The 24,088-nt window shown below is 40.5% G+C and overlaps 1 protein-coding gene across 2 annotated transcripts in view; it reads right to left on the reverse strand.

The window, feature by feature from the left end:
• Positions 1-3,065: 3,065 nt before the first annotated feature.
• The window catches only part of nova1 (NOVA alternative splicing regulator 1), a 28,680-nt gene continuing 7,657 nt past the window's right edge, over positions 3,066-24,088 (reverse strand). For both annotated transcript variants that reach the window (XM_084941530.1, XM_084941531.1), the window contains exons 3-4: positions 11,307-11,473; positions 3,066-10,939 (exon numbers count right to left, since the gene is read on the reverse strand). In XM_084941530.1, the coding sequence (XP_084797656.1) occupies positions 9,920-10,939; positions 11,307-11,473 (1,187 nt within the window). In that variant the 3' untranslated portion in view covers positions 3,066-9,919. The remainder of the gene's footprint in view (positions 10,940-11,306; positions 11,474-24,088) is intronic.

Below are 24,088 nucleotides of genomic sequence, written 5' to 3' on the forward strand. Positions count from 1 at the left end.
CAGGTGCACAAGAGGGAAACAATGAGACAACCCTAAAAATAATCATGGTTTTACAAGTGGAGGCCACTGACAATGTTTTTCTTCCTCATCTTTTTTGACTGCTTTGTCACTAGTTTGATAAGGCCAGTCCACTATTGAGCCAGTCTTGGTATAACTTTGTGCTTTTACTAGCATGAGGCAATACCTGGATTCTACAGAGGTTGCACAGGTTGTCCAACTCCTCCATGATGGCATATCATTGCCCCTTACATGGAAGAGATTCCAGGAAACAGCCAGTTACTGTCGGAGAGCTGGACAAGGTCCCTAACCTTTAGCAGGAATGGTATTTGCTCCTTTGTGCAATGAGGACCTGACTTCCTCTTCCTAGAGGATGAAGTAATTGATAACAAATCACACAAATCAAGTGTGTGATCATGTATAAGTTGTATAGTTTTAATGTTGTATTTGGGAACAGAATGGTGTGTATGTGTAAGTGTGGTGATGGAGTTTTTATTATGAATGAATGATGAATTTTTATGAATTATTATGTCTATTTTTTATGTTTAAGGACAACAGATGGAAATTAGCCCTTGGCTATAATCTGGTATGTTTACATTCATGTAATTTTTTTACATTTATGTTCATTAACATGTACTGTCCTAAATAAATTAAATTAAATTAAACACTGACCCCAAAATCACCTGAACCAAATCCAATAGAACACCTCTGGGACATTATGTTTTTGTCTATCCAACACCACCAGGTTGCACCTTAGAATGTCCATGAGCTCAGTGATGCCTTTTCTCTAGGTCTAGGATGAGACCCCCCAGGAAACTATGTCGTCTCATTATGAGCATGCCCGGACGTTGTCAGGCATGCCTAAAAGCACTTGGGGGCCATACAAACTACTGATACCATTTTGAGTTACTACAATAACATTTCAGTAAAATAGACTAGTCTGCCACATCATTTTTTGTTCACTTTGGTTTTCTGAGTATTTTGGAATTCAGTGCTCTGTAGTGCTCTTCTTTTTTTTTGTCTTTTCTTCCCTAACAGATTACCCGGTCCATGTCAGTATATAGATACCCCACATGATTTTCTTTCCCATTCCCACTGATATGTTGTTAAAGTGTTCATTTAATTTTGTTGAGCAGTGTAGCAGTGACAATGATGTCATTTATTAGTTTAAGACTATATTTTTAAGATTTAGCATTTTATTTTGGCATTCATGCTAGTTCATCAAGCCAAAGTCGTTAAATTTTAATAAGAGGTTGACATGCTGAGTAATCAGCCAACAGTAGCAAACATTTTTAGAAAGCTGTACATGTTCATCAGATAAAGAAACATACTAAACAGTCCTAGGTTACATGCTAATAAAATACTAGCATTGTACTCACCAAAACAGAATCACACCTTCTTGGAAAGGTTGCATCAACAGCAAGCTAGTGTTTGCCACATGGTACCTCTAAAAAAGGCAGCAACACCATAAACAAGGTGGAGAGCTCCAGTTCAGTGAAAATTCACAAGGTGAGACCAAGCCTGTTGTTGTTTAATTTGTTAATGTCCAATAAGAAATTATAAACTGTAGAATCTAAACTTTTTCCAGCTACAGCATGACGTGAACAAGCTAAAAAACCAAAAAAACATCTGAGAACCATTGTTAGCCCAGGTACTCTGTTCTACTTTGTAAACCAAACACCATTAACTATCTAGCCAGACAGTTAGTAGCTGCTAATGATTTTTTATTTGGCAAATGATAATATAAAAACCACAGACATTATAAAACACTGGTGTAAATTCTGATTCTGAGAAATGAAGCCATTACAGAATCCATCGTTTTATCTGAAGGCCACCAGATGGCAAAAACTTTGATTACAAAAAGATTTCTGGTCCTAAAGAAGTCTATGGGAAAATGACTTTCTGACCTGATCTTAATAAACATGTTCCTGATGGGTTTATTGCCCCAGGGTGCATTTTGTGTCACACAAAATAAAAGCTTAAGTCTGTTGTGTAAATATTGGTCATGCTGCATTTTAAAAAGTGGGGTTATGTGTGGCACGTTCACTGTCTAACGGTTTGTGATCAGCAAATCATTTGCCAAGAGTCACTTACATTCATGGATAGAGCCTGGTCAGAGCGTAATTACTGACTCACAAATACACAAAACAGTGGCAGTAGATTAAAATGCTTACAGTTTTACTACAGTTTATGTTTAGTGCCACTATCTTGGATTGTTAGCTTGCGGTTGCAGGAGCTGCTCCAATTTTCCAAGTGAAAAATCCAAGTTGAGGGGACATTCCATATTCAAATTACACCTTATTCAGGAAAGCACCATCAGGATCGAGGACTATCTATACTATCTACCCTCCCTCACCAGTGATTACTGAGCACATTTTGATTAAAATGAGTAAAACTAGCGCAGGATGTCTATCTTCACACTGTGTCACGCTTACATTCACTTACCAAAGTGTTTTCACTGCAGTTATTTTTGTATAGTGTGTCATCCTGACAGGTCAGTGAGTATAGTTATTGATCAGGTCATCGTAGCATAAATTCACCCATTTTAATCAACCCAGTAGGGTAAAAGAAAAATACCAGGGTAAAAACTGTGGACTGGCCTCCACCTATAAAATGCCCCGTTTTGACTGTGATCACAGAAAAGTCAAACATTTCAATGTTTCCCTTGAATGCTTAACTAAATGAAACAAAATGTTTATATTTGTATGTGAGGTCTGATCAAAGTCACTTAATGCAAGGCAACACAACACGCCGAGCAACATAATGATGTAAATATAGTATCGACTGTCTAAAACTCTGTCTTCAGTAAATAAACCCAGCTATTAGATAAATCCATGGTGTGAAATTGATGCTGCTTTCCCTCACATAACTAGTCCGATTCCTCGTGTGAGCACTGCGTCTATGTAAACATACTCGCTGTTCACGTTTAGTGCGTGCTCAGATTCGGCTCTTCAGAAATCGATCTATTCATAGAACGTGTTGGTTGCAATTATGTAAACACTCAACCTTTCACTCAAGTGAGACAGAGCAGAGGGACGGGGTGGAGAATAAAAGCAACGGAAGACAAGTGATGTTAAAATGAACATTTATAATGACTCTTTGTTGCCGTCGCAAAAATAATCTTTAAAAAACAATTCAATTATTAACACTGAAATGCTGACTTCACTGGTAGTCCACGAGTCATAAAACACAACTCACTGAATTTTCTTTTACAAACACAGTACTACAGTTACATTAAATAGTCATTACCGTTAAATCTATTAATGAATAATGTTCAAATTAACTAAATAATAAAATCAATGACACTTTTAAAATCCTCTCATTCCCTCACCATAGTAGCTGTTTTCTTTTTATTAACGGTGTATCATTTAGAAAATATACTGCTTCTGAGATGTTCCTTTAACAAAAGCAGAAAACAGACTGGCAGCATAACAATAATGGTACATGAGCTCAAACATTGTACAATTAGGGTGATGTTTTTCAAGGGGAGTGGAAATGGGACGGAACCATTCCAGTGATCTCACATTTAGAATGTAGGCTGGCTGCCTTTTGGCTCAGTATGGAATTATTTGGCACTCTTGCTGACAAACATTTGCCATAAAAAGCTTTCGCACTTTTTCTAAAATGGCACAAGAAGGCATTTTCCTTTCTGAATATATTCAGAGGACTTTAAATGCTGTCCTAGAAAGCCCTTTAAGTAGGTAACACTGTGGACTTTCACAGATTCTCTGCGCTCGTCACAGATGAAAGACAGAACTGTCGTCGCTAATATCAAAGAGAACCCAATCAACAAAACATCACTTTACTTAGGTTGGAATATTTGATCTTATGCTGTCAGTCCATTTTTTTTCTTCTGAGATGTAAAGAACAGAGGTTAAACAACATTAAAACCGAACCCCAGAAAGAAAATTTACAATGGCATGAAAATGTTTGCAAGGTACGGCATGCTTTACACTTAAGCAAGCAGTCAACCCCGCAGAGTAGTCCAAATAACTGGAAATGAAAGAACAGTCTGGCAGAGTTTGACAGTTAAAGTGGCGTAAAATATCCAACACATATATGAGTTCTCGAGGATGGAAAAGGTCAACAAAGTTCATGGGAGGTTCAGAGGGTCAAACACAATAATGGCCTCATGTGTGGTTGGCAAAGAATCCTGTATTTTCCTCAGACGAAAGGGCTCAGAAATACCTAAAAACCATTTAAAGGGTGGACACGGTAGCAGGTGCTCCGTGTAATGAAACAAATTGTGATATTGTGTTGGCTGAGAGTGTGAGACTCAGGTAGAAGAGGTTTAAAGAGAGGAGCGACCAGCCTTAGCCAGTTTATAACATTTAAAACCAGTCCTAGCCTTCTTTGTGAAAGGGCTCCATGGGGCTGGATGGATGTCCCGAATACATTTGGACTGAAAATCAAAAACAAACATCACAGCTTTTGGAATGATACCGCAGCTCGGATAGCGCTCGGATGGGAAGCAGTCAATGCAACAACAGGGGATTTGCAACACAGAATGAGACAGAAACATCACTCGTGTAACTAGACCTTAACCATTCGAACGTTTCCTCTGATTTTCATTACGTTGAGGTGGCAGAGGCAATCTTCGTGTTTGCTGGTGCCGATTAAGTCTCTCAGACCCGGCCTTTGTGTCAGCCGGACCTCGAGCTTGCATCCTTCAGTCCAGTGTTTCGATGCCAGTGTGCTGGATGCGTTAAAACCGCTTTCAAATTTTGGAATTTCAAAGCAAAAGAGGGATAAAAAGGCATACAGATCCTTTGTGGTTTCACATTCTAGTGCCAAACAATGCACACAGTGATTGACACAGACCTCTGCTGAAGGAAATGTGAAGGAGAAGCCTTCGCGTGAGGAAACAGATGCTACTTTTCGATTTTGTCTGAGACTCCAGCCCTTTCCATCATTCATGAGACCCGACAGGATCAGGGAATAAATAAAGTCACATCATAGCAACAGCAAAGAATGGCAACCAAATCAAATCGACTAAACTGGTTTGCTTCATTTCACACCCAGTATGACCCACTGATCAGTAAAGTGCATTTATGCAACACCAAACAAACAAGATAATGTTGACAGCGAATCGGAAGTTGTGTTAAAACATATCTGATTCATGACTGTGGCCATGTTAGGCCTACCTGACTGTAGCTGAAATCTGTTATTGACATAGATATTCTCTACATGTATTTGACATTCCTGCCCTGAATTTACATCAAAGACCATTTGACAGAACGTAAAATAAAAGAAACAGGAAATGGTTACATTCATAGATTAGATCTGGGCTTTCAAGCTGTGACATAAAGAGATTATGGGACGTGAGGTTCAACCTGTTTGTAAAAGAAACAAATGCCTGATATCCTATAAACACAAGGAGCCAATGCACTGAGTAACATTTTCACGTTTGCTTGTTTCACATTTGTAATACTCCTCACTGTACCTAAAAATCTAACGATGCGTTCAAAGACGACTGACGAGGAATTTTGATCTCAGATGTGTATTCGTGTGTGTGGGTTTTTTTTGTTTTTTCGGGCCAACATGACAATAATGAGCTCCCTCCCAACTCACAACATAAAATAAAAAAAACAACTTTCTTTTTTTTGTTTTCTAAACATGAGGCGAGTAAAACTGAAGTGCTTTACATTTGACTGCATGCAGCGTTATGTCTTTGAACGTTTGCGAGACACCTCGCAAACTTTTGTACGTTTTTTTTTCCTCCATAATTTACTTTGATACCATGCAATAGAAGACGTGCAAAAAGATAACACCTAACTCCACAAACACATTTTTGATTGTTAATGGCTATGTTATGAATGCTTATAACATGTTATGCTTAGTCCATGCTGGCCTATAGAGACATTTGTGAGAAAACAGCAGTACTTAAGCCACAGGTCAAACAAACACACAAGGGATGCATGGAGTGTAAAACAACATGGATCCATAAAAATCACAATCTTTAACTCTTACTCTATGTACCTATGGGATAAAACAACGCACAAAAAGTTCTTTGTCCTTTGTTTTCTTAAGTCATGTATTTGATTATCTTTTCTTAACTTAAAAGACAGTGTTTGATTGGCACTTGATCAGCACTTCTAAACAAGTTATTGATATCTAACATTTGATCGCACATCTACAATTTCAGAAGCTGCAGAGGTCTAGTTTGGCACAGGTTGTACTATGGAGTCTATTATTACTTTTGCTATCTTACCAATACTGTATAGTATTCTATACACCTCGTTTTATGCTCCAGCCTTTTAGAGCATGTTTCTAATCAACAGACCAGACATCTTTTCAACTAAAATATTTTGTATAGTTTACTTATCAAATAGCAGCATTTTCATAACTTACAAAAAGTACATGTAAACCTATTCATTCAAAATCTTAGTAATTTCAAAGGTTCATACAACAGACATAAAACACAAAACAGGACAACATGCTACTATATTGCTTCCAATATTCTTTACATTTTCTTACTGTCAAACTAAATCATCAATGACAGAAATATGGACACCACCGGTCGATGATGAGTCATCGTAATGCACAAACAAATCGCGAAGCTAATCTTAATCAGGCTTAGTTGGCACTCTCATCATCCACACAAATATAACATAGTTTCACATTGTATCGACAACGCTGGACTGCATTTGGACTACAAACTAGAATAGCTACAATAAAGTACATATAGATCATATGACATGACATATTGTATTCCACAGAAATGAAGTCTAGTCATTTTCAGATAAGAGGATATGCATAAAGGATGTCATTGTTTCGGCTTGAGGTCACAAACGAGTTCCCACCTTATTCTCGCTAACCTATGCGCTCTGTCCGTACTATGCTTTCTTTTGGAGGCTGTAACTTGAGCTCAGCCAGTGTATGAATATTTATTCGACCTTGACTCGCTTTCTTTTGGGAAAAAAACAACGCTTCCTCTTCCCTTGAAAGGCCATAGTTCACTATCTAAACCTGTCTGCTTGTTCTTCTTAGAGAGGAAATCTGATACTTTGAGCTGACGCTGCTGGTTGGTCTTGGTGGGTGTCACAGTTTTTGGAGGCAGGTGTTTTCTATGCATGTTAGCCTTGTGAACTTTGCGGCCTGCAGAAATATTTTCATACCCTCATGACCTACAGTGCATAACTTGCCCACCAGCAGCACATCCAACACACCACCCATGAGAAGACAAGACAGGAGGAAGGAGAAAGAGGGGGAGAGCACAGTATAGGAAGAAGCACGGACAGGGAGTAGGACACAGGAGGAATCTCAGAACAGTGAGAAACGACAGCATGCAGGGGAATAAAATGTTGAGAGAAAGAGGAAAGTTAATGAGGGGCAGAGAGAAATAGCGTTTGGCACGATGTATCGATCAGAGAGCCATCGAAGGACAGCTCTCTGCAGTCAAGCAGTCCAGTTGCATTGATAGAACATATCCTTGTTTTGTGCTTGTATCTTATTACATGCTAAAATTTTGGGCAGTAAAAGGTTAGCCTATGCTGTGAATTCACTGGTGGCCAGATTGGATTAATGGATGACTGCGAAGCCCTCCAGACACAAAGTGAAAGGAAAGATTTAAGAAGGCTCACAGCTGTTGCAGTTGTCACGCACAATGTTCAGACACAAAGAGTTATTTCGAATGCTTTCATAGCCATTTGACTTTCAAACATGATTCGTGAAAATGAAAAGGCTCTTCATTAAATTTTTCCAAAACATGGGTGTGGTTCTGGTTTTCTTGGACATAACTCAGCACCAACCCTCACAGCTGTGTATTCAGAAAGCTGATCATAGAGCTTGGGTTGATGGGGACAACAATTGAAAGATGCCTTTAGAGCTGGGTGGTGGGGGGGTGTGGACATAACAGGACTGTGCAAGAAAATGCGATGGGAATAATTTGTCGTTGGGAAAAAATGTCTGCTAATTTAAGTGCAGTGCATTGGTAAACAGAAACGTCACAAGATGCTTGAGTATAAATGCTCTTGTGGCAATATCCCTTCTGTCAGTATTGGTAGTTTTTGTGTATGTGACATACATGTGCACATTAAAATATACTTATGTCCCAAGCAGGGATAGACACACCTTACATTGTGTTCTTAATGTCTCACAGTGCAGTCTTCAGAGACCCAGTGTACTCAGGATGAACACTATGGATAGCAGCACAGAAGGAAGCCAAGGTAATCTTCGAGTGCTTGGAAATACTCAAGACAATTAGCCTGCCTGCCTCAGACAAACAATTGCCCATAAAAGACAACAATGCCAAAACATTTTATGTTGTAATATGTGCTTCACTTGAGGTTAGTGAGCGTTAACATGTTTTGGGAACAATAAAAGGCTGCCTGGATGAACTGCAGAATCATCCTTTTTTCCCTTTTTTCTCTTAATGCAAATTGGCAAGGACGGCTCACACAAAAAGTGAATCCAAGCCTCTTTTTTTTTTTTTATTTCAAGTGTCGTTTTACTTCCCTTTCATTAGTGTATGTCTCTTGACTATTTGGTACCCTTAATGTAAAGGCAATAGTTTCTTTGTTCACAGACATTGGTTCATACAGCTTTACTTATCAAAATGCTTTTGTAGTGCTTTGTTCCTTTTGCGAACTGAACTGGTTAGACACACTGCTTGAAGGTAGTCTGAGCTTTCAGTTAAATCTAGGGAGTTACAAATGTCTAAGGTAGAACAAAAGATTTGCATTGAATGGATTTAATTATTAAGACTGGATTGCTTTCTTCATCTTTGATCCTGAAATCGATCGTTTGTCATTACGTGAGAGGCTGCGTCAGATCCAATGGGCTACTAATGGCTGGACGAGACAGCAGCTCTTTTTAAAATAAGTCGCGAGGTTAGTCGCCACAGAGAGATTCTGATTCCATGGTAAAGGAGATATCAACCTAATTCTATAGCACCAAAAATGGGTTAAATGACATATTTCTGCATGTTTTGTGACTGAATATGCAACTATGTTTCAGTGTTTGTGCGTTTGTGGGAGCATCGTCTATGTGTGTTCGTGTAAAATATATTTATACATTCCTGTGTGTCTCCTCTATCCTCTCACATTGATTATTTAACCCCTGAACTATACTTGCGAACAGCAACAGTGAAGTTCAGACTGGGTTTGAGTTATACATTTCTTTCACTGCAACACAATATTTGATCCCTGTAAATAAAAAATAGCAATAGTCTAATAATGTTTTTACATTCAGATCAACCTGCAGTCACAGGTTTAAATAATCTATTTGTGTTTGAATGAGACCATGTCAATAAATAAAGGATGAAAATATAAAATACCCAGATTTAGAAACTTCAATTATGATATGAGCCAGAATTGAACATATGTCAACAAAGATGTTTTTTTTGTTTTTTTTTTTAGAAATTATTCTCAGATTGCTTCCCCATAAACTGAGATGACCTCAGGTGCGTGTCATAAAACCACACCCCTGTTCACAATGCCTTCTGCATTGTATACAACAAGCAAGGTTTGTAAAACAGCTCTATTAGCTGGCTGGAACTTCATCTGACACACTCAACTCACCGGGAGCCGAGGTTTGCAATGAAATTAAAACCAACAAAACCAAACACAAGAAATAAAATAAAAGCTATGAGGTTTTGGAGGAGGGTGAAACCCTTTGGCCTCACCCTTGAATCTGCAGCTTGGCAGTGGACCAGTTCAGCTTACTCTGATCACCATCATCAAAAGGACTCGACACAAACTTTTAAAAAACATCAGGACGTCAGTCCTAAAAACACATTCACATATCACACACACTTATCTTGGTTGTCTCCCCCACCTCCTCCTTTGTGATTCTCTCATTTGATACTGAAATATTGAACAGATATTTGGACGTTTCTTTTCTTCCTTATCCATTATGACTCTCTCTCAATTCCCTTCTATCTCTGTCTTCATCCTTTCCTTCTTTCCTCTTCTTTTTCCTTTTAGCCCACTTTTTGTGGGTTGGTAGCGCGCACGCCCTGCTCGTAGGTGATCCGCTGGCTGATCAGATACTGTGCTGCTTGCGTAGCGGCTGGCGACCCTGTTATGGTAACTTTACGGTTCCGAGTACCAGGAATGAACTCTCCTTTTTTGGAGATCTGGATGCGGGCTCCTGTTAGCTCCTGGTACTCTACCAGCGTTTTCCCTCCTTTCCCTAAGATGGCACCCACCAGATTCTCGGGCACAGCAATCTCAACCACGTCCTTGGCACCATCTGCCAGCTTCTCTGTTGCCAATAGGGAGGAGGCCATCAGTGGGGATGAAGCATTTAGGTAACCGTTGGAAGCCCCAGTAGCAGCTGCTAGAGACCCCAAGGAAAACCCACCGAGACCTGTAGCAGGGTGGCCCGCACTGCTGGAGGCATCGCTAGCATAGGAGGCCAGAAGGTTAGCTGCAGCAGCAGCAGCCGGGTTAGCACTAGCTGCTACTGCAGCAAGGACCCCTGAAGCAGCTGCTGGGTTGAGGCCCAGGCCGAGGGTGTTAGTGTTGTAGCCGTAGCTGGCCAGTGTGTTGAGAGCTGAGGTGATGGCCAGCAGATCATTACCGGATAAGCTGGACATGGCGGCAGGGAAGGCGCCCATTCCTGTCAATCCGGCCTGACCCAGAAGGCTAGAGGCAGTGGCAGCCGCTGCAGCTGCATTGGGCAGCACTTCGCCTGTATTAGCATAGGGGGAGCCAGTGGGGTTGGAATTGGCAACTGGGCCTGAAACATTGGAGTAACTTATGTTGAGGCAGCTGCTGCTCTGAGGGTCCTCCTGAATTTTCTGCACTATGATTTCCACGGCCTTTCGGTTCTGTTCGGGCTCCCCGCTGATGGTTACTACTCGCTCCTGCAGGTTGATGCCTTCTGGTTTCTGTGAGAGCTGCACCCAAGCCCCTGACTGCTCCATCACCGCTTTCACTGTGGCTCCACCCTTGCCAATGATCAGCCCAGCTGTGCTATTGGGCACAATCAATTTAGCCTGTAGAGAAACAGAAACACTTTGGTAGCAATAAAAGATAACATGAGGAATATACCATGCCTCAAATGGCTGACAGAAAGAGGGATGTCTCTCAGTGAGTCAGAGTACTATACCAGCCCCCGCTTTACTCAGCGATTTGTTAATCCCAGGGGTTTAAGCTGCAGCTGCCACACGGCTCTGTCTAGCTATGAAAGAGGTAAAAATAACCATATACCCTCACATTTTCCTGACCCTACCAGACTGTGGGTCATGGCCCAGAGCACAACTATTACTCACAACTAATAAACGAGGTGTTGTGGAAATGAAGTGTTGCTATCACACAGTGAATGCACACCCTAATGACCCCACTAACTGCCTAGGATCTCACCTGTTTGACTCGGTCAGGGTTGACTGTGGTCTGTGGCTGCAGTATGCTGACTGGTTCTGGTTTCTGGGCGCTCTGGGGCATCTCGCGAACTTTCTCCGCAATGAAGTTGTGGACACCATTGAGGGCTTCGACCGTACCCTGTATCAGACAGACTCGTTCTGTTGTTCCTGTTACGAGAGAGCAGGATAGGACAAACACAGCAGAATGGTTACTCTAACGTGCTCTGAGCGGGTACTTGGCAAGCAGATTTAAGGGATTTGGACTGAACTAAAATCTACATTTACGTTAAGATGTCTTGGCAATGAAGACTGCTCTTTGACATATCACAAAGACACCCAATTACTAAGCTATTGCTCGCTTCCTCCATTTATCCAATCAATAGAGAAACAGCTGAAAGACTGAGCCATGCTTGGTTAGCAAGCCATGGGGGGGAGAAGGATTCCTCTTGAATGATGTAATACTTTCAGTGCTGTAACACTCAGCTTGTCCTTGCCTTGCAGCTCTAATAGCCTAAACACACAGTTGTCCTTCCTCTGGACTTTTTTCTACACCCACATTGATGACCCAACCGGCATTCTGTTGCCATGGTAAAGGGGCTGAGCCATGGAAACAGGTGATGCAACAGTGAGTCCTTTATACTCGCTTGCACGATTTTTAAAACACTCTTCCTTTTGTATCAAGCTTCCTGCTCTGCTTTTCTGTTTTCTGGCTGAAATTGAAATGTCTCTCGATTTCCTTTGCCGGCCTGACATACGGATTACATTTGAGTAAACAATGAAAGCAACATGACCAATGATAAGAACAGCTGAAGAGCCTCATTGTTGGCATTTCCATCTTTAATTAAATTTCAATATTTCAATATTTTATACATATATCTGCATCTGTCCTCCAGCAATTTAGGAAATACTTAGTGAAAATTTGTCACATGTTATCAGCTTCATGCCACACACATGTCAAATAATGTATTTAGACAGTCAATAGGTCAGTCCAAGCATATCAAGAAAATCTAATTGGATAAAAGTTCACGTGTACTGCACTAGACTTTATTTCCTTTGTTTCTTTTGGGTTCCTGATAACAGACATTCAGTATTGCATCATGTAAGCAGAACAATAAATGAAACGGCTGGAGACTGGTCCTTTTACATTTTATTAGGTGTGTATACATCGATCAACCACCTATATCAGCCCACGTCACATCAGAGTTAATTTACGTCTCAGAATCGACTGGATTGTTGATATCATCTCATCCAACTACATTCTTATTGGTCAGACAATTGACAGTGTTATTCTCATCAGGAGAAAAGCAATCACTTAACCCATCCAGAGATGGACTGAAATTTTACTCTTGAGTCAGCTCCAAACTAACTGACACCATGTCAATGAAATAACAGGTGTGTCTGGATTTTGACAGAAGTCCAAAAGGCAGATTAACTGTGCAGCAGTTTCCATATCACAGCTCATCAACCAACAAGTCATATCTAAAAACATTAAGTTACCATGTCTGTCAAATGAGGCGACTGTTGCTCAGAAGGTAGAGCAGGTCGTCTGCTAATCAGAAGATTGGTGATTTGATCCTTGGATCCTCCAGTCTGCACGTCAAAGTACACTTGGGCAACATGTTGAAATCCGAGTTTCCCCCGACACGTCTATCAGATCATGAATGTGTTAGGCAAAGCACTTAAGCATAGAATAAAAGTACTGTGTTACTGGAGGGAAAAGTGGTAAAGAAAAATTTGAGGGCTCAATTGGAGTAGAAAAGCACTATGCAAGTATCACTCCATTTATCATATCCCACCAAATGTAATCTTCCAAGCTTTAAGCTTCCATTCTGAACATATCAAAACTAGTATATTTAAACATTTTGGGTTGAATAAAAGTTTTATAACAAGCAGATGCTTTTTACAACTTCACTGCCATCAGCATCTGTCACCAACAGCAGCTAAACCTAAAACAAGCCTGCTCACTCATCCAAGTGGAGAAAAATCAGAATATGTTACACTTTCTGTTTAAAACAGCAAGAATTAAGCTCAAAATGCTAATAAGTACAGTGTTAACCTAGCGGTAACGCACACACTCATCAAATAAATTGCACCCTGCAGCCCTACTTATGTCTAATAAAGATTTTTGTTGTTTTTGTTCTCCACACACAAAAACAGGAATAAGCTAAATTTCACAATCATTGTACTCTTACTCTTTTAACTCCCACCATACTTTTTCACACAGTTATAGTATATTAGCACCAGTGGCAACAAAAGCCCATTTGGCATCTCTTAGTGTTTTGCTGCACCTGCCTGTCCTTCATGAAATAACAAAGTGACAGACTGCAGCTTGTGCGTGCAAGTGCTTCACTGGCTGCAGACTCTTATGTCAGCACATGTATCACAGAACATTATTAGCAATATTTCATAATGATAATGGATATCATTCATTATATAAAACACACAATACTTTCTAGATATATGCTGCATTGGGGGAAAAGCCCAGCCATTAGAAAATGAATCTGTGACTGAACAGTGGGTGTTATTCCCTATTAAGCCTAATTGCTTCCATTTCTCTATCACGTTTATTAATAGCAAGTATGCTGGAGGAAATGGTAAAAAGATTAATTCTTGTGTATGAATTGAACTTTAATATGCAGTCAGGATACGAACAACAAGGACAAAATCCCAGGAACCAGTCTGTTAGCAAAATTGAATCACACCCACACAGAACTGCGACTTCAATAAATTCACCTTAGCCTGACTTACTATAATTTTTTAGACTGAGCAACCTCATTCCTTGAAAAAGCCCCATAAACTAGGCCATCTTAAGTGATGTAACGCATCCTTAGAAGATACGTTGCCCCGAGTCTTTGTTGTTTCTGCATTAAATGCTGAAGAGGTCCTTCTGCTTTGCTTGCTACAGTAGTTATCAGTTAAACGTCTCTGCTTCTGCAAAGGTTTTCACAGACTGACAATTCTGCTCCCGTATCAATACGGTTGTTTTTGCTAAGAGCACATCTCATGATGTGTTACTATAACTTTTGTCACTAATGAGTCACTATACAGAGGATGTGAAACTGTCTGAATTTTTCCCCCCACCCTTTTCACATCCTCGATTGTGTGCATCAGATGACAGTGTTGTAAGAAAAGCTCTACTCTTGAGTCACGGAGTAAGACCAGCAGCAACAGAGAGAAATGTGTCAGTGCCCCTGAGATCAAACATCTCAGTCTTCAGCTTTCCCCACGAGACCAGTGACTTAGGTCTTCTATCTTGATCCTAAAGTAAGAAAGTTTCAAAGTTTCTCTCTAGTTGACAGAAAATACACATCTGCATTAGCCGGTCCAAATCGTTTGCCTGATTTATTTTGACTCTTAGCCTGCCACACATAAAATATCACCCATAATTACTGTCATCACATCAGCAGATTTTCCAAGTAATTGTTCACACTACAAATTGAGCCGAAAATTCTTTGTTGGAAAGCTCCATTCTGAATATATTCATGCCATGTTGTTGCAACATGGCATGCCTCTCCAAAATGTAAACACTGATTTTAAATGCGGGGATCTTTTTGTAATCCGCCATTGATATCCACAAATATTCCATTTTTGCCTGACCAAAAGTTTCAGCCAATCCCACTGTCAATCTTTTAAAAAACACAGTAAACACATCCAGCACAACAAAATAAGCCACTAAATTAGACACCAATGTACTGGGTTCTAGGACACTATGAGACAAGTAGTCCTTCTTTCTCACTGTCGGCACTAATGGGATTTCTGTAAGAAAAAGATTCTGTCTGATTTCATGAAGAGCAGCTATTCCAAATATGGTCATATCAGCACTAGCTGTGAGAACAGGAACCCCACACACCTGCTGCCCCACCCTTTTGTTTGCAATGGAAAGCTAATCAGGAGAAAGCTGGCTTAAAGCAGTGGCATTTTTTTTAAACACCTAACACTGAAAATGTCTTCTCAATTATTTAAAAAGGATCCAAGTTGTCTTTTACTTAAATTGAGGTTAGTAGATAACAACAGAAAACTCTTGTTCCATAAACAGATCACATTCATTTGCCTTAGTTTTACTGCATATCTCCAGCAGTTCCCCACCAAACCAGTGGTGCCCACACTGTTTATGAACCACTAACTCAAAGGGAGAGTTTAATGTTTTCATGTTTTTTTCAAACTGTACATTATGCAAATTATTCTAATAGAATCCAAGCTGAAAATGAGAATAATAGTTTTATGCTACATGACATTTATGACTCAAAAAATAAAAGTACAAAAGTTAAGAAAATAAGGTATTTGCAGGTAGCAGAACCTCAGATGGAGGTTCAAAAAGAAATTACCTTTCAGCATGCTGTCAAATAAATAAGGCCACTAACAAGTGACTAGACCAACTGCTAATGTAGCACAAAAGGTAGTGTGTTGCAGCCAAGTCGAGGTCTAGCAATACCTGACCTTACAATATAACAAGATCCTTCAGTTGTACCAGTCTCCAATCTAAGGCCAGTTCCACATACTTCCACCCAGGAAAAAAAAAAAGACTGGTGCCAAAAAACCTGGAGGGCCCAAGCTTCGAACCAGTGACTAGTGGGTATGGGAGGGGCTACAACAACAACAAAAAATTCCGCAATGATTGACATAGAGAGGCAGATTGTATGCATCCATTACCTTAACTGCTGCTTGTAGTGCTACATAATTTTTAATTTAATTCTGCTGTAATGTAGGGTGTTACTCAAAAGACAGAACCTGTTTGGAACCAGCGCTGCACTGACTGACATTGATTAAAAATGTCTATTTCGTTGGGTTTAATACTAAGTTATAACATTTAGTATTAGTTTTGCACAGGGCATTTCACAGCTTTCATGGTGTAACGTTATATTTACTTTACTCTTCATTCCAAAACCAACCTTTCAGTTTGAGGCTTGCACAGAAGTCCTGTGAAGGACGACGTCATTTGTAAATCTGTGTGCAGACTGCAACTCTGTGCATGGAAATTTCTATTCACGGTTTATTAAGCCATGTGTGCAAATTTACACACAGCTCTTTTTCCCTCGACAAAACCCAACAGGGGGGTGGGGGTCTGTAGTAAACTGACCTCTGAGTGTAAAACTGGTGTCCTTTTAATCAGCTGACCTTTGTCAATCACCAAGAACAGCAGTGATTGTGTTGTTTTTTTTAATGCAATGATACATCCTGTATTGTACTTGCAGCTCAGGTCATCTTGCTCTCTGCATCATATTAGCACCAGAAAGTAGAACAGCACAGACACAATAGCACACAATTATGAGTCACTGGAGGCACAGCCATAAATCTGTGAAAAGTTCCAGTTTTAATCGGTTTGAAATCCTCACCTATAGTGACACTGTCCATATGGGTGCATGAGTATGTGATGCACATAGATAGTAAAACAGAAAGTTTACTTTAACACAGTTTCTTTGTCTGCTCTTCTTTGAAGAAAAGACCTCATCTTATACTCTGTGGAATAGTGGTGGTTTCCAGCATGATGTCATGATTTTTTTATGATTAGACAATGAAAAACATACTTCAGCGACGTCACGACAACCTCATCTGTTCTGTGCTGTACAAATTAAGATGCTGGCTGAAGGCCAACTGCACAAAGTAAAGGGTTGAAATCTGGCTCTAAGTTTATGTTCAAATCCCAAACTCCCACGGGTCTCTTTGCAGCTGCTTGTGTGTGTGTGTGTGTGTGCGTGTGTGTGTGTGTGTGTGTGTGTGTGTGTGTGTAAGAAGGTGCAAGTAGAGATGTATACGTGCTTAATGCATAGTGTACAGCATTTATACAGGCTTCAGTAATACAATCAAGGAACATCTCAGATGAGGCTGATGCAGGTCATTAAAGAGTCAGCATTCATGTGTTAAAAAGTGAGCACGGAAACTAAAGTTTAGCTAAAGAATTATGTCATGGTATCTGGCCCGAACTCTCCTGACTACCAGGAACCAAATCTGAACAAAACAGTGTGTGGAGAGGAGGGAAGGGGAAACTTGGCGTGTGCTGGAGAAGCTCGGGTGCAGCTGGGAGGGGTCAAGTCCACAGAGAGAGATTGAAATAGGCTATTTCTGGGCCTGCTCTGCTGTCCCCACGCTCTCATACAATCATGCATCATCCACACCCTTCACTATCTCCGGTCATCCATCACAGTCGGCCGCAGCAGGGCCCGGTTGTACAGATCCCCACCAAGACTACTGAATTCACAGTTTGAAGCTGTCCACTGATGGGTGGGTGATGTGGGGAGGGTGAGAACCACTACAGAGAAAACTGCAAAAGAAAATGGCTGCACTGGTTTCTTTAGGATGCAATTTTGAGCGTTGTGAGCGAGCTCAGTCTGCTGGTGGGTGAGCAACGATGGTGTGAACTGTGTGCAATGGCATTAGCATGCTACGCTAACCCAAAATGCAGCAGATTCATCACTGAAGGTCACACAGATGTGGCACGTGAGTTTAAGAATCCAGAAGAGTTAAATCAGCATCGTTTAGTCTCCACAGGCTACTTCGTAAAGCAGCGCTCTCAACTGTTGTACAGTAGCAGTCCTAATTTGACTTGTGTGGGCCAGAACAACCACCCAATCAAATTCTTGCCAGCTCCCTCTCCCTGAACTCTTCTTCTCACTCAACATGATGATGAGTAGGGGGATGGGCAGAGCAGGTGGTGGCCTATGAGCACATCCAGAGACCAAGCGGGAAATAAGGATATACATATCACTCCTTTCATTTGTTCCAGTGCTTGAGTAGTAGCTGTAATCCATTCCCTCAAAATGGCTGGCCTCCTTTGTTGAGAATTTCAAGCCATGCCCTCCAAACATCTATCCTCTCACCGTGGTTAACAGAAACACGGTGGAAAAATATTTCCCAACACATCCTCATTCTCCTCTCCCCCAGCGTTCAGTAATTCTTTGCCGCAGTCCAGTACGTCCAATAGACTATGTGCACGTTAGCATATGCTACTTCCGGTGCGGAAACTCCTGCGGGGAGCTTTGTTTCCGGTGTCCTATTTGCGCCTTGTTTGCGGTCCAAAACAAGTTAAGCAAATGAATGAATCAAGCGGCGATTTACATTTCTATAGATGTCTTGGGCATTTACCCAATATATCTATAAATGATGTTCATCGACTTGTCGATATTTTTTTCCCCCGCGCCTCAGAGCAAAAGAGAAAAGGGATTCAAATGTTATATTTCTCAGTATCTGTAAACAGCGTTCCCTCGTTTATCGCGGGTGTTATGTTCTAAAAATAACCAGCGATAGGTGAAATCAAGTAGCCAACTTTATTTTTCGACGGTGCAAAACGTTTCATGGACATCGTGGACATACAGTACTGCACTTCAGAGTCACACTGCTAACGATCGATGCAGCGATTCTGTACTGTTTAGGAGAGACGTCACGGAGGAGATCGTCTGCAGCGATCAGGACGCAGGACACAATGTGACGTAAAAATAAGCATGCAAACTTGCACTAAAAAATCCGCGAAACAGCGAGGTGAAAGGTGAACCGCGTTATAGCGAGGGAACACTGTAATTTTGAAGGTAAGTCACAACATACCCTTCGTAAATACTAATGTACAGAAACCCTTACCAGCAATCATTCATTTTTTGTGTGGCTTTTTTTCACGGTTTGTTAACATGCTGTGTAGGTGTGTACTTGACTAGCTGATATCGACATAACGGGGGAAACATCTGGTTTGACTGTTCTTCACCTGTAGTTTGAATGCTGAACATTTGCCTGTTTAAATCATAATAACTGTCACTATACAGAGATGTGCTTCTGATTTTGTAATGCAGTTCTGCTTGTGTTGAGTGATGTAAACAACTGATCGATCTAAACTCTTTAAACGTCAAAATTGATCATTAGATTTTTTATGACACAACAGTGGTGAGTGTTCCCACCTTCTGCTCTTTGTAACTTAACGCGATCTTTCCGTTTTCGAGTTTTGGACATGATTTTGGAGTATATCTTCGCAGTAGCGATTGACCGCAAAGTAAAGCTACCGGAAATGTACAACCCCACATCCGGTCTCAAACCAGGAAGTTAGCATTTTCTCGTGCACAGGGTCTATATATCACATCCAGGTCCCAAAGGAACAGGCCACATTCAAACGATACCGTGTAGTTAAATTAAAGGAACCTTGTGATGATCCTGCTGTCACCAAGCAAATAACCTAATACAAAGTGTTCAGTGTTCAAAACTTCAAAAAAAAAATTTGAGGATAGCATGTAGCAGCTGCTAAAAGCAATTTGAGAACTGTCTGTAAGTCCAATGTGAACACATCTGGAGACTTTCTGACAAATCTACACACCTACATTTCCCATCAAAAGAGGTAATTTGCTCTTCAATACATCTAAACTAAAAGTACACTCCTACACAGGGATTATTTGCTTGCATCAGATATCACAGAAAACATCTGGACCTAATGAGCAGCAAGACGCTAAGCACCTGTTATTTTTCAGCAGGTTGAAGTGTCCTCTGAGGCATGAAGGACAAACAGCCAGACTCCTCTACAACTCAGCCGTTTTGTGTTTGGAGGATAAGATGGTTCAGCTTTGACCTCCGTATGATAGGGGTCAGTGAGCTGCACGGACATCCGTCTCCTGGTCTGAGTGACACCCTCCAAAACAGCTAATGCTTTGGATGCATCTCCTCTGCAGCACAGCATTTGCACTTGCATTTCAGAGGAGGCGAACAAGATGGCAGCCCTGCATAATTTTTCCTTAAGTGTGAGACAGTTGATGTATTGCAATGATATAAATACATATAACAAATAAATGCGCAACCTGCTAGCTATGTAACCGCACTGAATACGAGAAAGCTTGGCATCTCTTGAACCTGGTTCACCTCCCAGCAACGGGACTTTTGTTCCCTGCAATAATAGAGCTGGGCGAGATATCGATATTTTAAAAAGGTTAAATGTAGGGATGGGTACCGGTTCTGACATAAACGGTAGTAACCAGACCGAAAAGCAGCGCACATTTCGGTGCTTTATTTCGGTGCTTTTTTTTCCTGAGCTGTGATACACTTTAGATTCTAGCCAATCATTTTACGTTTCCGAGGATAGTAGGCGGGTCCAGGTACGTACGTTCTTTTAGAACAGAGCTACAGATTAAAAATGCCCAAGGAGGACCGGTCAAATGTATGGCTGTACTTCACAGCAAAATATGCAAACTCAGCAGCCTGCAACAAGTGCTTTAAGCTGATACTGTGATACTGTGCAAAGGAGGTAACACCTCAAATCCGATGAAACACCTGGCGACGCATAGCGGTTTTTTTAAAAGCCGAGAAATGCGCCGTATTTGATAGCTTGCTGCGAGACCTCACTCTACTGCGGGTGGGTTGCCAGTTATCGGACCCGGAGCAACATCCCCCAAAAACCCGAAGAATAGAGTACTGGCCCCTAGCCCTGCCAGTGTAGCAGAAATGATGACGGATGATGATGCAGCAGCAGCCGTTCTTCTCTGCGTGAGTAGCTTAATGTTGTTCGTGTGTAATTTACGTTGAGTAGGCTAACCACGTTATTACATTAATGCATGTAAGGTGAACTAGCAAACATCATCATAGCTACATGCGGCTGTCTTCTTGTTTGATGGCAGATACTCCCTTCACCCTGGCCAAAAAGGCTAAAATGACCAAAGAAAAAGTGGAAAACAGTTAAACATGAGAGGTTTTTGGATAAAGTTTGTGTTTTTTCCATTGTTTAAGCACTGCTTCCAGCCAAGAGTGATACCATATATGCCCCATAGCTGCAGAAAAGGCTAACATTGTTATCTTTTTACAAAAAAACAGCTGAACATGAGAGGTTTTTGGACAAAGTTGGTGTTCTCCATTCTTTAAGCACCGGTTTGAGCACCGTTTAAGCACCGGCACCGTTTCAAAAGTACCAGTTTGGCACCGGTATCGGATAAAACCTAAACGATACCCATCCCTAGTTAAATGTCATGAGAATGAGTTTGTATGGTGTTATAAGATTTCTGAAGTCTAAAATCATCTAATGTCAGCATTCGTCTGGGACCCTGGCAACAAACCACCTTCCAGTGTTACAAGCCAATAAGAATCTTCTCTTTTTTTCTATAAAGAGATTAAGTAACCAATAGCAGCTGAGCTAAAATTCATTCATAGTCCTGCCCACTCACTCTTTACTTTTTTCTGGGGTCAGTGAAAGTGGAGTATCATAGCCTGCTGCTAACAGGGATTGGCTAGATATGCAACAAAGCAAATTTTTATCAACAAAGATCACTATCAGTTTAACTGTAGGGTGTACTTACAGTGTTTTGGGGGCTTGTGTTTTTGTTATACCAGGACCTGAAGCCATTCTAGCTGGTTAAAGCAACCAGATGCCGCTGAAAGCAAAATTTTACTTACGTAGCACAAACCCAAAGGCCCTCATGCAATACTGTCCGTGTTTATATGAAAAGATTTCTGATACATTTTTAAGTATAGCATGAGATAAGCCACAGAGTCTGACCATGTGTGGCATCTGGGGCTTGAACCCCAGATTTGAGGATCTGTGACAGCAAATAAAGTAATGAAAATTAAAATAGCCAATAAGTAGACACTTTCATGTTTTCCCATCACTTGAATACCTGTCTCCACTGGAACACGACAATCCCGTTGTTGATTCATGGGTCTAATGTGGCTTGCGTGTTTAATGTAATTATTAGCTTTGACTGTATGCACACAGGTTAGCGCTAGGGAAAATGAAATGATGAAGGAAGACCCTGACCTGTACAAAGTTTAAGGAACAATTTACAACAAATAGTGAACTAGTGAGTGTGTGTTACTATCTGTGATGGTACTTTATGTGCGTCAGTCTACTTTCAAAGTCTACTTTCATGGCCATATTTTTTTTCTTAACTACTATGAAATATTGAATCAAATGTGGCCCGGAACCTAACACACTCAAGACACAGACATGCTGCTCTGCACTGCTAAAATCTGGATTTTTGTAACTGTAACACTATCTGACAAGCTACTTATTCACATACAAGAAAAAGACTGCGCTAAGAATTTGGCTGTATTTACATGTTAAGTTATCGTTCAGAGAGAAAGAAGCCGTGGACAGTTTTTATTCAGGATTGTATCGGCAGCCATGTCGTCTACTAACCGACTGCACTGCTCCTATTGTCTGCTCCTCTCTGTCATTCACAGACATCTTCCTGAAACGGACAGGTGCAGCAGCTGTTCCAGTACAATTTGAGTCTACAGAAACTGAAACAGCTATTTAAAACAACAACAACAAAAAAAACCCGACCATCTGTGTAGTATGTTGGGCTGATATTTGAATTTTATTCTGGGGACACCCAAGACTTTTAAAATCTGCCTGTATGGGACAATATTAGAGATTTTATGTTGCATTACATAAAACATTTTCTACAGTAAAGCTCTCACTGCACTCTTCAGTATCTCTTTGCTTTAACTTCACTGACAACGTTCTCCTGTAGCAATCAGGGACACACACACAACGCTGCTCCGACAATAAGAAATAAGTCAAAGTTTGACGCCGTGGGTTAATGTGAACAAAAACAAGAAGCTAGTAGCCAGTGGACATCGCTGAAGAATAAATAACTATTCTTACCTCACAGAAAACAGGGGCTGCTGGTGTGACTTGTGTTTTTTATGCATTTGGATACAAACTAACCATTTAAAACACCGAAGTCACACAAGGTGAGACAACAGCAAACAATCAACTCCCATGTTTTATGAATCTAACCTTAACCTCTTCATGGAAAGCAGCTGACAGTAGGTAAAACTGTGAAGCTTTTCTAGATATACACCGAAACTGTTATTGATTCTATTAATAGACTAAAGCAGTATCTGTAGCAAAGATTTAGCTCCTGTTCGAGTCCATGCCCCTGCCATCGACACACTGACTGTGCACCAGAATCTCATACAGCCTCACTTAAAAGAAACAGAGCTGTGCCTGACTGAGTAAAAACAGTTTAGACAATTAAAAATATAACCTCTAAATATCCATTAAGTCACCTGCAATCAAGCTAGGGTTATGTTTGATTTGTGTTTTTGCCACATGCTAAATAAGCAAATATTCCAATATTTGCAGACGTTAACAAAGTCTTATAAAATCATTTTGGCACTGCGGGTTGTTTGTTAAAATCTTTTTCCTCTTGGGTGTTCAAATAAGCAGATTATCTATAGAAAGGAGTCAGCATTCAACAAACCCTAATCATATGAGCTGCTGGTGACCTGGTAGATTTTAAATATCAAGAAGAAAATATGGAAAATGATTTTACAAAACGGTTTCTTAAAAATTGCAGCAGCTTCTGGTGGAAAAACAAAAGTATTAAAAATGACTTTTACAATTTCTTTTTTGTTGTCGTTAACAGAGCACGCATACTTGCACCTGTACCATATATCAAACGCATATCATGTATCGCCATTCAGTCCTAAAAATAACGAGATGTATTTTTTTTTCCCTGTATCGCTCAGCCCTGTGTCATAGCCCCGTCACTGCCAGCACACATTTCTTGTTTTTATTTCCAACATCGCTGTCAGCAGGAAAATGTGAAAAAGTAATTTTATACATTCAAAGAAAGTCTGGAATTGTCTGCAACTGTCTACCACTGTAACATCTCCATGCATCTTTAGTCTCTCAAGGACATAATGATAATAAGTTCAAAGAGCTCATGATTACTGCATGATTAAAATGTAGTGCAATTATTCCTGGGAAGCCAAATGAAGAGGAAATATCAAAATCAGTCTTCCACTAAGACGTCGCTCCTTTGGCCGGGTGATGAGTCAGACGACTCGTGTATATGAGCCTTTGTGATCATCAATCTTAAT

Source organism: Perissodus microlepis, chromosome 10 (genome assembly GCF_051167445.1).
Source record: "Perissodus microlepis isolate ML-2025 ecotype Zambia chromosome 10, ASM5116744v1, whole genome shotgun sequence".
Classification (NCBI taxonomy): Eukaryota; Metazoa; Chordata; class Actinopteri; order Cichliformes; family Cichlidae; genus Perissodus; species Perissodus microlepis.